At 39.0% G+C, this 12585-nt stretch overlaps 5 protein-coding genes across 6 annotated transcripts; 1 reads left to right on the top strand and 4 right to left on the bottom strand.

Moving 5' to 3' along the window:
* Nucleotide 1: 1 nt before the first annotated feature.
* Nucleotides 2–1466, bottom strand: LOC104722457 (peptide methionine sulfoxide reductase A4, chloroplastic). The gene is made up of 2 exons (XM_010440623.3): nt 874–1466; nt 2–469 (listed from the first exon to the last, which is right to left on the bottom strand). The coding sequence occupies exons 1-2, from the start codon at nt 1396–1398 to the stop codon at nt 218–220; spliced, it is 777 nt and encodes a 258-aa protein (XP_010438925.1). The 5' UTR covers nt 1399–1466; the 3' UTR covers nt 2–217.
* A 1240-nt stretch (nt 1467–2706) lies between these two features.
* LOC104722456 (peptide methionine sulfoxide reductase A4, chloroplastic-like) lies at nt 2707–3679 on the bottom strand. The gene is made up of 2 exons (XM_010440622.3): nt 3181–3679; nt 2707–3074 (listed from the first exon to the last, which is right to left on the bottom strand). Exons 1-2 carry the CDS (start codon nt 3511–3513, stop codon nt 2802–2804), a joined length of 606 nt encoding a protein of 201 aa, XP_010438924.1. The 5' UTR covers nt 3514–3679; the 3' UTR covers nt 2707–2801.
* Nucleotides 3680–4515: 836 nt separating this feature from the next.
* On the top strand, nt 4516–5803 carry LOC104722455 (oleosin 18.5 kDa-like). The gene is made up of 2 exons (XM_010440621.3): nt 4516–5091; nt 5340–5803. The coding sequence occupies exons 1-2, from the start codon at nt 4715–4717 to the stop codon at nt 5506–5508; spliced, it is 546 nt and encodes a 181-aa protein (XP_010438923.2). The 5' UTR covers nt 4516–4714; the 3' UTR covers nt 5509–5803.
* Nucleotides 5804–5976: 173 nt separating this feature from the next.
* LOC147933740 (acid phosphatase 1-like) lies at nt 5977–7818 on the bottom strand. Its single transcript, XM_087474141.1, has 3 exons — nt 6965–7818; nt 6523–6732; nt 5977–6398 (listed from the first exon to the last, which is right to left on the bottom strand). The coding sequence occupies exons 1-3, from the start codon at nt 7378–7380 to the stop codon at nt 6221–6223; spliced, it is 804 nt and encodes a 267-aa protein (XP_087330267.1). The 5' UTR covers nt 7381–7818; the 3' UTR covers nt 5977–6220.
* Nucleotides 7818–12186, bottom strand: LOC104722453 (U-box domain-containing protein 35-like). Of its 2 annotated transcripts, none has more exons than XM_010440617.3 (10): nt 11786–12186; nt 11060–11287; nt 10789–10910; nt 10570–10691; nt 10309–10487; nt 9810–10225; nt 9637–9738; nt 9123–9551; nt 8230–8988; nt 7818–8151 (listed from the first exon to the last, which is right to left on the bottom strand). In XM_010440617.3, exons 2-10 carry the CDS (start codon nt 11247–11249, stop codon nt 7975–7977), a joined length of 2496 nt encoding a protein of 831 aa, XP_010438919.2. In that variant the 5' UTR covers nt 11250–11287; nt 11786–12186; the 3' UTR covers nt 7818–7974. The 2 variants fall into 2 exon arrangements, with proteins under 2 accessions (XP_010438919.2, XP_087330266.1); XM_087474140.1 differs by lacking the exon at nt 11786–12186 and adding an exon at nt 11406–11489.
* Nucleotides 12187–12585: the final 399 nt, after the last annotated feature.

Here is a 12585-nt window from a genome sequence, read left to right as displayed (position 1 = left end):
GTTTTATAAAATTTGAATATTGGCTATTATGCTATTATGGTTGGTTTTGTAACACTAATAAAATTTATCACAACATTCATGTAAGCATATGATGTGCATCATCACCACTGATTACATAACAAAGACAATACACAAATGTGATCTACAGATTATTGCATTTTCATGAAACAACTCACTTCTTTTTTTATGTGCTAGAGAGACGAGTCACTTTAGTTTCTTAGCCATAGCATCGGATTGGATCCTTGCAACCTTTCTCAGGTGATTGTCTTAAACCCATGCGACCGCCTTTTGCCAGGTATTGCTGGTGGTGCTCTTCCGCTCTGTAAAACTTTGTAGCGGGAAGTAACTCTGTCACAATCTTCTTGTTCAAGATCTTCTCCTGTATCTCAACAGATTCACGAGCTATCCGCTCTTGCTCTTCTGTGTAGTAGTATATGCCTGATCGATACTGCGTTCCCACATCATTCCCCTGGCTCAATCAACACACAAAACGTCAGTAATAGTATGATGTGAAGAACCACAACAAGAACACTAGATTCATCCTCAACGGCATAATCGGTATAGTAACATGATAAGAGCAGACTTAAGTAGAACCATATTGGAAACGGTCACTTCCAAATCAGCTAAGATTCTTACTTAGCTCTAACCTCAAATCAAATACATAACAACTTAGCCACAGAGAAGTTCGTCTACACATGTGATGAGACTACCAAATCTATATAAAGATGAAGTAAGACACAAAGAGTTCGTCTAAAGTCTAAACATGTAATGCCTCGAAATGATCAATATAGCAATTCAACACCAAATCCGGAGCCACTGTTTCAGCCGGAGATGCGATAAAGTCAAGATTTTTTTAAGGGACAAAGCAATCACCTGACGATTCAAGGTGGTTGGATCATGTCGTTTCCAGAAAACATCGAGTAAGCTCTCAAAGCTGCAGTCTTTAGGATCGTACTGAACTCTAACAACCTCGTTATGTCCAGTGATGTCACTACAGACATCCCCGTAACTCGGATTGTGAACGAACCCATGGCTATACCCAACCTCGGTCTTGGTCACACCAGGAACCCTCTGGTAAGCTAGCTCCAGACCCCAGAAACAACCGGCGCCGAATTGAGCAAATTGCTGACCTGAAGAAGGAACATCGTCGTCGGGTCCTTGGGCGATTGCGGCGGAGGCCGGGTCGACTTGGGCTTGGGGACGAGAGCCGAAACCGAGGCGGTTGAAGAGGTTGTTCATCGGGGATTTGTAGACGGAGATGGGTCGTCGAGAGGTTTGGGGGAAAGGGCAAATGGGTTTGGCTCTAGAGAAAGGGAGTGCGGCTTTAGAGAGAGAATTGAGAGGTTTGGAGAGAGCAGCGGCGGAGATGAACGGAGGAGAGGCGACGAGGACCTGCATTATCGATGCAGTGTGACGTGGTGCTATCTGGAACTAGTTTTAAAGAAGCCAAAGGATATATATATATATACAAATTAGACAGTTAAAAAAAAAATGCAGTAATTTATTAGTTATAAAATAATAATAGATATTTTATTTAATTATTCTATATATTTTATAATCTTTTATGTTTAATTTACATAGTTTAATATTCTGATCTCATCTCTTTTTCGATACATGTACAATGTTCAAATCTGTGAATTATCCAAATTTTGTAAAATTCAGAAAATAAAACAAAACCCGTATTAAAGCGGCCGTGTTTAAAAATCTCGATTTAATTTTAATTTATTTATTTTTTAGCTATATATACTATATTGAATATAACATTTGTAATTTTTATATTTTAATAAGGTGTCATTGCGTCGATGTGATTTTTTATATAACATTGCGTTGGTGTCATTGTGTCGATGTAATTTTTTATATAACATTGCGGCAATGTTGTATCTTACTTTTAAAAGATATGTATTATTTTTAAACGATTTAGGGATGCATATAAAATTTTTTAAAAAATAAATGTGACCTGTTAAATAATTTAACTAAATAATTTTGAAAATATTATTTTCTAATTTTATAAACCAATATAAATTTTTATTTTGTTAGTTATTAAATTAATAAAAATGCACTGATATATTTGTAATATGTCACATGATAATAGCTACGTATAGATTTTTCTTCCCTTTTGACATAATAAACTCAAGATTATATTGTGATGTATCTCGCTGCATATAGTGTTTCGTTCATTTGGTATTATTGGTATGATATAAACGGGTTAGGTGTCTTTATATTATGATGTATCTGCTAAATATAGTGTTTCGTTTGGATTCGGAGTGATAGATCTGTAGTTCGATTGTTGCTCAAAAACTTGACGATTCAGACCGATCGAAGAAGAATGAGAATCGAACCTTCAGGAACATATACATTCTTGTTTATGTTTTTTTGAAATGGCAGATCGCATTTCTACATAGTCTAGGATGCACAGTGACCCCAACATGACGTCTCCATGCGTCACGCTTAATTGAACAGTACAAATGAGATTCTAGATAATCTCATACGTTCATATGTATTAAAAAAGGAGCCTGGACATGATCTCGATTTCCTAATCTTGAATATAAAAGAACAAACAATGGTAATATGAATTTTGTAGAATGAAATCCATGGAAATTGTTTTGGTGGTGTCGTGAAATAACTCAATGCCCATTCATGGCCTATACGCATCCAAGTGATGTTCCGACCATTTAGATTAGCTTCTAAATTGCTCAAAACTCAAAATTAAAAGATAATTCGAAACTGTTTTATTGCATTTTATAGAATTCGCATAGACATTGGCAATACACAAATATTGTGATCTACAGATTAATGCATTTTCATGAAACAAAAGTCACTTCTTTTGTACCGCATCGGATTGCATTCTTGCAACCATTCCCAACTGATGGTCTTGAACACGTGAGACCACCTTTTGTCAGGTATTGCTGGTGGTACTCTTCCGCTCTGTAAAACTTTGTAGCGGGAAGTAACTCTGTCGCAATCTTCTTGTCCAAGATCTTCTCCTGTACCTCAACAGCTTCACGAGCTATCCTCTCTTGCTCGTCTGTGTAGTAGTATATGCCTGATCGATACTGTGTTCCCACATCTTTCCCCTGCTCAATCAACACACAAACATCAGTATGATCTGTATAGTAACATAATAAGAACAGATGGAGATGCGATAAAGTCTCGGTTTTTATTAAGGGACAAAGCGATCACCTGACGATTGAAGGAGGTTGGATCATGGCGCTTCCAGAAAATATCGAGCAAGCTCTCAAAGGTGCAATCTTTAGGATCGTACTGAACCCTGACAACCTCGGTATGTCCCGTGGTGTCAGTACAGACATCCTTGTAAGTCGGATTGTGAACGAGGCCATGGCTATACCCAACCTCGGTCTTGGTCACACCAGGAACACTCTGGTAAGCTAGCTCCAGACCCCAGAAACAACCGGCGCCGAATTGAGCGAATAGCTGACCTGGAGAAGGAACATCGTCGTCGGGTCCTTGGGCGATTGCGGCGGAGGAAGGGTCGACTTTGAAGAAGTTGTTCATCGTGGATTTGTAGAGGGAGATGGGTCGTCGAGAGGTTTGTGGGAAAGGCCAAATGGGTTTGGTTCTCTATATATACAAATTTGTCTTCCGTTTTGACATAATAAACACAAGACTATATTGTCATGTATCTGTTTCGTATAGTGTCTATGTTCATTTGGTATTGTACACTGGTATGATATAAATTGGTAGGTGTCTTTATATATGATGTATCTGCTGAATATAGTGTCTATGTTCATTTGGATCCGGAGTGATAGATCTGTATTTCCATTTGCAATGTATTTCCTGAATTAGTCTGAATCGCACGTTTTTGGCAACAATCTATCACTCCGGATCCAAATGAACATAGACACTATATTCAGCAGATACATCACAATAGATTAAATCCTAATTTTTCTTCACATGCATGTGAAATCCACCAAAATATCAGCCTTCAGAAAAAAGAAAAAAATTAAATTAGATCCCAAAATAATGAACTTAGCTAGTGTAGGTAAAGTAAAGAGGTGTACGTTTTTTGACTTTGGCATTTAATTTTGTTCTTCTCCATAACAAGATGCATCAATAAGGTGGTGGTTTTAGTCATAAAAGCCCTACCACAAACCTTTAACCTTTTTATTGCCACAAGTTTTAGTCGAGTTTGATTTGTATTTAAATACATATTTTATAAGCTTAATTTCGCGTTTGTGAAACAGAGCTAAAACCTCTCATGAATATCGTTTTTGGGTATGGTTTTCAATTTACCGATAAGTAAAAGAAATCGTCCTTACATTATGCATCTCACTTTAAGGGATTTTTCATTTCATCATTGGAGGTCTCATTTGCTAATAATGGTTGGTCGTTTCGTGTCCTAGGAATGCATTGAAGGCCCGAACCCATATATATTTACCCAGCCCAACAGTCCATTTTAAGTTTTGCGTTCGGTTCATTGCCAACGCCACATTCCAAGTAAACTAGACAAAAAACAAACGTGTCCTCAAGTAGACCCCTCTCGTTTACACATGCAGCGGCTGCATGGTGACGCTATTAACAGGTGGCGCACAACTGCATGATGACGCCATTGACACGTGACTCTCGTCCCCTCTCTTCATATATGTAAACAATTTAGCTACTCATTCCTATTCCAAAATATATACATACCTCTCTCTTGAGATCAATCTCATTCTCAGTACCTTCTTTTCCCTTTGTAGCCAACAAGAAAAGCAAAATGGCGGATACAGCTAGAACAACCCATCACGATATCATCGGACGTGACCAGTACCCGTTGATAGGCCGAGACCGTGACCAGTACCAGATGATGGGCGGCCGAGACCAGTACCAGATGGGACGAGGATCAGACTACTCCAAGTCTAGGCAGATTGCTAAAGCTGCTACTGCTGTCACAGCTGGTGGTTCCCTCCTTGTCCTCTCCAGCCTTACCCTTGTAGGAACAGTCATTGCTTTGACTGTTGCAACTCCTTTGCTCGTCATCTTTAGCCCAATCCTAGTCCCGGCTCTCATCACCGTAGCACTCCTCATCACCGGCTTTCTCTCCTCCGGTGGGTTTGGCATTGCAGCTATAACCGTCTTCTCTTGGATTTACAAGTAAGATCACATTCATCACCGTATTCCATTAATTTGTACAATATGTGTTTCGTGCATGCATGTGTTGTGCCAGTAGCTTTGGATCAGTTGTCACATTAACAAAACCTAAATTCTAGGGAAGTAGCCTCAAGTAGTTTTGGATCAATTTGGTTAATTAAATACAAAGGCTGACCTAGCTATGCTTGTTATGTCTATATATATATAGCTGAATGCTTAGTAGGATGCACAATTATTTTGATTGTGAATAGGTACGCAACGGGAGAGCACCCACAGGGATCAGATAGGTTGGACAGTGCAAGGATGAAGCTGGGAAGCAAAGCTCAGGATCTGAAAGACAGAGCTCAGTACTACGGACAACAACATACAGGTGGGGAACATGACCGTGACCGTACCCGTGGGACTCAGCACACCACTTAAATTAGCCCGCTGCTAGTGCTAGCCGGTGTCGTGGAGTCTTAGAGTTTATGAGGAATAAAGTGTTTGGAATTTGATCAGGGGGAAGGTAATAAAAACGGCGATGTCGAGTATATCACTTTTTTTTCGTTCTAGTAATTAAATCCTATGTTTTATGTGTGTTTCCTATTTTGTCAAGTGGTACCATGTTTGTTTTTTTTCTTTCTCATATTGTAATTTATGAACATTACATGTAGTGCTTTATTTGGTTTTGTTTGTAAGTGGAGACGTCTATATAGTAAAGGTCTTGTTTTGTGAATTTTAATGTTTGATCTTTCTTTTTCTGTTCCTTATATTTTGTTGTATTATGTGTTATTATATCAGTTGTATGGGAGCGTTACTCTACACTGAGATTACTAAAATAGGCACTTTATAGCTAAAAATTTGTCAGATTGCATATACCTCAATTGGTTTCTAAAATCTAAATGTAACTTGGGAAAAAATGGTGTGTTCTTCATTCAATATTTCTGTGTCATAAATCTGTTATTGTTGAGAGATAATTAATCCACTCTTAAGCAGAAAAAGCTTTTCCAGCTAAAAACTCAATCATCGAAACTGATGCAGTGAGTAGTACATATAGCAAGTGGTTACATGACAACCCAAACTTCAAAAACAGTAGGTCGCTACAAGGTCACCTGAATTGTCTCTGATTAATCGAATTAGAGTCTTCTTCCCTTCAGGGAATATAATACATTGGATTTGGAAGTTTGAAGGACCTTTCTGACATTGCAAAACCCAACAAATCACTCCATTGATCACCTGAATTGCCTCTGATTCTATACCCTTCGTTCACCATCTCATCCCTCTTCTCAGACTTGAATATGGTCGCTGTTTTGTGATCATCATCCATCGATCTGTTGCATTAAGCATGAAAACAAATGTGTCGGTATCATCCAAATCCAAGATAAACCCTGATCAGCATCAAGAATCTGGATAGCTACATTGTAATATTGGAGGACACACTTTGGACCAAGTTACCTTAGAATAAGCTTGTCCCAGTTATGGAAACCAGCATTGCGCAGGTTTTCCACAGTGACAACCCTGTGGTTCTCTCTCCGCCCTGTAAGCAAGATAACTTTGTAACCCATATCTTGAACCAATTTATAAAGTTTCAAGCTTGGTGCTATGGCAGGTGCTATCCCTTTCTCCACCCACTTATCAAACTTGGAATGATTAAAAACTTCCAACCTGCAAAATTCCCAAAACAGAGGAAAATTACTACTAAAAATGCAATTCAGTAAAAGAAACACACAGATTCACATTTGACTGTTACTACAATATCATCAGGATTGATACATCAAACTGTTGTGAATCCTCCAGACAACAAACACCTATCTCAAATCTTAAAAGACACATTCATATACATAATTATGCAAAAACCAAACTTTGTAATACTATGAAAGAGTTGAGATAAATTTACCCACAACCATGTTCCAAATAATAAGGAAGATTGGACAATAACGTCTCATCAATATCGAAAATCCAAACATCTTTGCCGTCACCGTTAGATTCGAAGCTGCTAGCATAAATCTTAGCCTCCTCAGAGACTCTCTCCACATCAAAGACGTAACCTTTACCCATCAAGTAATCTTTCACGTAGTCAGCGCATTCAACAGGAATCGTTTTCCAAGGGGCGAGATTGTTCGTCTCCGCCGCGAATCTCCAGCTCGTGCAATGTAGTAAATTGACATTGTCGTCGATGTTCTTGAGCTGCTGGGTCTCAAAGATCAATGGCCGTGGAATGAGATATGAGCTGGTGATGTTTTCCTCGGAAAACGCCGCTAGAGGAAGCAGAGATAACAGAAGAAGGAGATGATGATTCACAAGAATCCGCATTGTGTTATAATATATGCCCACAAGATTAACAAATCAAATCAATTTCAGAGAGGCTAGAGAACAAAAAGGTGAAGTCTTTAGCAATTGGGTATTGAGGGAATCTAATAAAGTTTCTGAAAACTCAGGCGAAAATCTGAAGATCACAGTAAGAAGAAATTTCCATTCTCCAATGATGAGAAAATGGAATAATAGAAACCCTAGAAACAGTAAAAAAACCTTTCTTTCCCCCACCTCAAGTCCTTTATTTTCAATGGGAGAAATGAGGATGATCGGAGAAAGAAAGAGTTTGTTCTGTTTCTTTTTGGGTAATGGAGGAGGAGGGAGGAGAGAGACCCCTCAAAAGTACCTAAAAAGACCACAAAGAAGGAACAAAAAAGGCAATGCTTTTTGAGTCCTAATATTTGGAGGCAAATTAAACGAATGGATACCATTGTGAGTGAATCAAAAACAAGATCATATTGCTCATTACTGTTTTATACAACATCCGTCACATCAAAGATAAGATGCAATTATATACACATTAGAAAAACGTGAAGAAGAGAAAGAACATCTTGCCGTTTATATATACCAAGAAAAGGCTATACGTTTTTGGGCTTACTGTGACCGCCACTCCATGATGGCTGTGTAAAGGGTATAGTTGGGCAAAAGGCTCTTGCTACGTAACGGTGAATCTGTCATCGGCGACGTGTCGTGCTCCTCAAGCCACTCCTCTATCGCACGACGGTCGTATGTGTATCCGTCAGCCGCCACACACGGCTCGTTCATCACGTCCTGCATTGTATAGACAAAGCCTCTTAACATTTGTTTTGGATTTGGTCATGTGAAGAAGGTTTGTGTAAATTTAGTTACCTTAAGTAATGGGCAGATGAAATGAGTGGGAGGCTGTGTTGACACCCCGGAAAGTGAGTTTCTTGCCTTATCAGCTACTTTCTTAAGGCTCTCGAGGGCCGGAAGAATCTGATCTTTCAAATCAGGTCTATCTTTCCCCCTTAGCTCTGTACAACACAAAGCCAATGCTGTCAATTCTCTTGTTTCTTCAATCGGCCAGTTGCCTGCTTTCTGATCTAAGATCTTGAGAAACTCATCGTTACTATCCATTGCACTCTCAACAAAATGTGCCAATGCGATAGCCGGTTTTGCTGTTAGAAGCTGAAGAACAATCATTCCAAAGGAATATACATCTGACTTCGATGATATCATTCCCGTTCGTTGGTATTCAGGATCAATATAGCATAACGTTCCTACGGGGCTTGTTTGTTTGTATATTGTGAATTTAGTAGATAAAGGATCGACTTGAACCATCGTTGAGAGTCCGACGTCCCCAACTTTGCTGACAAAGTTGTGATCAAGCAAGATGTTTGCAGGTTTTAGATCACGGTGAATGATCGGTTTAGGCTTTGATTTGTGGAGGAAGATAAGAGCCGCTGCGACTTCCCAAGCTATCCTAAACCGCTCAAACCACGGAAGTGGCGGACTGTTGTTGACCTGGAACAGTCTGTCCTCCAGGCTACCGTTTTCCATGTACTCATAAACTAAAGCTCCTTGCTCTGGGCACGCTCCTAGAAGCATAACCAAGTGTGGGTGCCGAATCTTACTCAATATTTCAAGCTGCAAAATAGAGAGACCAAGGAGTTATATGTAGCTTCTTAGAACAGAGAAGACTTTCCACAAGAATTTAAACTAGAATCAGACAAAACAGAACCGAAATGCCTTAAAACGACTGTCCAAGCCTCCTTCCATACCTCTTGCTTGAATTGTCTGGACAGACCACTTTCAGCAGAATGCAAAACTTTGACAGCTGCGGTTGTATGATGCATATTACATTTGTAAACAGCTCCGTAGGCTCCCATTCCGATCTTCAGCTCTTCTGAGAATGATGAAGTGGCAACCATAATTTCTTCCCAAGTGAAGTGCTGATATTGCAGCTGAGGAGACCCCAGAGTGCCTTCAAGCTTCTCTTTCTCTTTTGTATCACGTGCAGATTTCCTCTCGGCTTCTCTTCTCTGCGCAATTTCCCTCTCCGCTCTTTCTCTCATGTTCTCTGCATCTCTCCTCGCCTTCTCAAAATTTTGCTTTTCCTTTTCTGCTGACTCCCGAGCTTCGTACTCTTTAAGCTTTAGCTCTTCTAACTTTATGGCTTCTTCTAACCGACGTTGGTTAAGCTCACCAAGCTGAATCATTTTCAAAAAACACTGAGCACAAACTAAAAGGTTTAAACCAATGCAAAGATATACTATGAGATTATCCGGCCTTCACCTTTCGAGAAGCATCATAAGTTTCTGTTTGAGCCACAGCATACATTTCTTGAACGTGTCTAAGCTCAGCTCTCAACTTCTCAATCTCAAAGTTTAGGTTTACCTAAACAAATAACTTATGTTATTCCGATTCACAAGATATAATCGGAAAATTAAAAAACCCCACTTTAGTACCTGGTTGTCTGAATAAGATTGTTCACTTAGTGCATCAGACATGTTTGAAGCTTGTTGAGAAGCCCGAGAGTGAGTAGTATCAACCACCATGCCAGTCCAACTAAACCTACTACCAACATTCCCATATTCACGGTTGCTAGAAGAAGAACTCATAGCTTCTTTTCTCTCCTCATAATCTCTAAGCCGTGGGGTCCAACGTGATGTAGTATCCGTGCTGCTTCTATTTACACTCGAAACATCTTTAGCTTCCTCTGCATCCAAAGACATGCACCTGGTTTCATCCGAGCCAACTGAACTCGTCTCCATTGGAACTGATGCTTGTCTTCCCATTGCCGGGAACTGTTGCAATCTCCTGACTGGGAGGGATAGAGCACGAGATTGAGAGTCACGCCCACTTGACATTACATCTGTTGAATCTAGGAAAAATGGGGTAGCAAAATTAGACCTACACACCATTTCTGGTAGAATATTCACACAAACACATTGTAGAGTCATAAACCTGAGGTAGGACCGGAAGAACCGTTGGATGAATCAGTTCTTTCGCTACCATCATCTCTTATAGTTGCATTTCCATCAGAGTCTGATGGTCGGACGCATGACAATTTTCCTTTTGAAACAACATAGACTGTACAAAAGTTTGGCATCAAAGCTGATATCGCTGAGCACATATCAGATTTCCTGGAATTTTCAAAACAGATGCATTGGTACAAGCAACCAAAAGAACAAAAGGTATAAAGCAAGCAGCACGGTGGTCATATACCTTGAGAAAAAACTACGCGATGAGCCTCCAATGACAAGTCTCTCTGTTGAATTCCGAGCAACTTCTTCAGTTATCGCAGCTGCTACATTATCTGATTCAATCACACGAACTTCTACTGCAACCTTTCATTAAGGTAATTCAATGAGTTCATGAAACTTTCAGGTTATGGTTTTAGCCAACAAAAAGGAAAAGCATAAGATATCTGGTAAGAGACAATACCTTTCTCCGCACGAACATTTTTGTGAAAGGTTTAAGCATCTCTTCAGACTGCCACAGTATTTCCTGTCTATACGCAGTTACTACATCATCTCGCACCTCGGAAATAGGAATTGCATTTCCCACTTGAGAATGAACAAGAAATGGACATCAGGCTTTTATCAGTTCAAGTAAAGTCTAAGTGTTGTTTTTACACAATATACCAATAAGGAAACACACAAGAAGCCTGAGTGCAAGAAAGAAACATAGATACAAGTCATAGTTGGAGCTTTACTTGGTGTAGGTACAGAAGTAATCATTGGATGGATGTGAAGTAGCTTGAAGCTAACATTTCCTTCAGGAGCAAATTTTTCGAGCGCCCATGTAACTACATTTTTGTTTTTACTGCTCCCACTAAGAGCCACGACGACGGTATGCAATGAAGGAGGAGGAGGAAGCGCTAGTTTGTCTGGTGATCTACTCATTGTCTATCTTTTTTTCCTTCTTGTTGCTTTTATTTACCCTGCACACAACAATCATTTCAGACACTGCAACTAAAAAAGAGAAAGCCAAACTAAAGCCATCTTAACTCTCCAGCAAACGAGAATTAACAGAACAGTAATTATACTCGAGTTACTCACATAGCTGGATATTAGATACCACCAATGTTCAATTAATCTAAACAGAAATGGCGAATGGTAACAAAAGTATTGACAAATGAGAAGAGCTTGAATTCAATGGACCAATACTCTTATATAGCTTTAATAGTCAAATGTCTCAAGAGTATAACATGGACGAGTTATGCTTAAGCATCATTAAGCACACCCAACGGCCATATAAGCTAAACAGCTAGTCTCTTCCAAGTTAAATAATTGAACTTTCTAAGAAAAAATGTCAACTTTTAAGCACACAATGCAATTGCAGAGGAATTCACAAGACTATGAAACATTTAACAAAGTCAAATCAACGGGACCATAACCCGACAGCAGAAAAAACAAGAAACCCAGAAATTGAAAACTACCTGGTAAATAAAGGATGAGACTTTAGTCAAACCCAAGACATAAATTGGGAAGAAGATGAAAATTTTATTGCCTTTTTAATTCGACATTGGGCATCTCGAACTTGGGGAAGCTTCCATTTTCACAAAGCAATGAATGGCAGAAAACAAAAAGAGCCAGCCGAGGAAGAAGACCCACGTTCGTGGTGCTACAATCAGTGGGTTCTTATATAATCCATCATCGAATCTCAAAAGAAGATTTGAAAACAAAGTAATAAGAAAATGAGACAACTTGGTCATGTTAAAATTATGTTAATCGTCAAAGGATCAGTCTTGGCTTGGGTATATACTCTTTTTGTTCTCTCTGACTCCTGAGGGCTTTTCTTCATTATCAGTGTGACAGAGAGAGTGTGTGTTTAAATAATGAAGTTTTTAATCATGTTTAGGCCCTTTTGCAATTATCTTAAATCATGTTTAGGCGCCCTTTTGCAATTAGTTTAAGAGAAATCATATGTTTATCGCTTAATTCCTTAATTATTTGGTATTAATTACATTCCTCAACGCCATTATTAACATTTAAAATATTTTTTGTGGTTTGCCCTTAGTTGCACGCATGACCTATCCCTTCCTCACGTCTTTTTGTCTCCCCGGTTATGCATAATTGCATATGATTAAATACGGTAACTTTTGTAAAAAAAAGTTGTGATATATTTTTTTGTATACTGGAACACGAATTTGCTAGAGTTCAATTAAACATTAGTTAGTATTTGAACCGTTTTGGTCAGTTTTTGCAAGTTTTAGCCTGTTTTGGCCTAATTATTGAT

This window comes from Camelina sativa, chromosome 11, assembly GCF_030686135.1.
Source record: "Camelina sativa cultivar CO46 ecotype springtype chromosome 11, ASM3068613v1".
Lineage (NCBI taxonomy): Eukaryota > Viridiplantae > Streptophyta > Magnoliopsida > Brassicales > Brassicaceae > Camelina > Camelina sativa.
The sequence above is the reverse complement of the archived record's forward strand: the minus strand, read 5'-3'. Positions and strand labels throughout refer to the sequence as shown.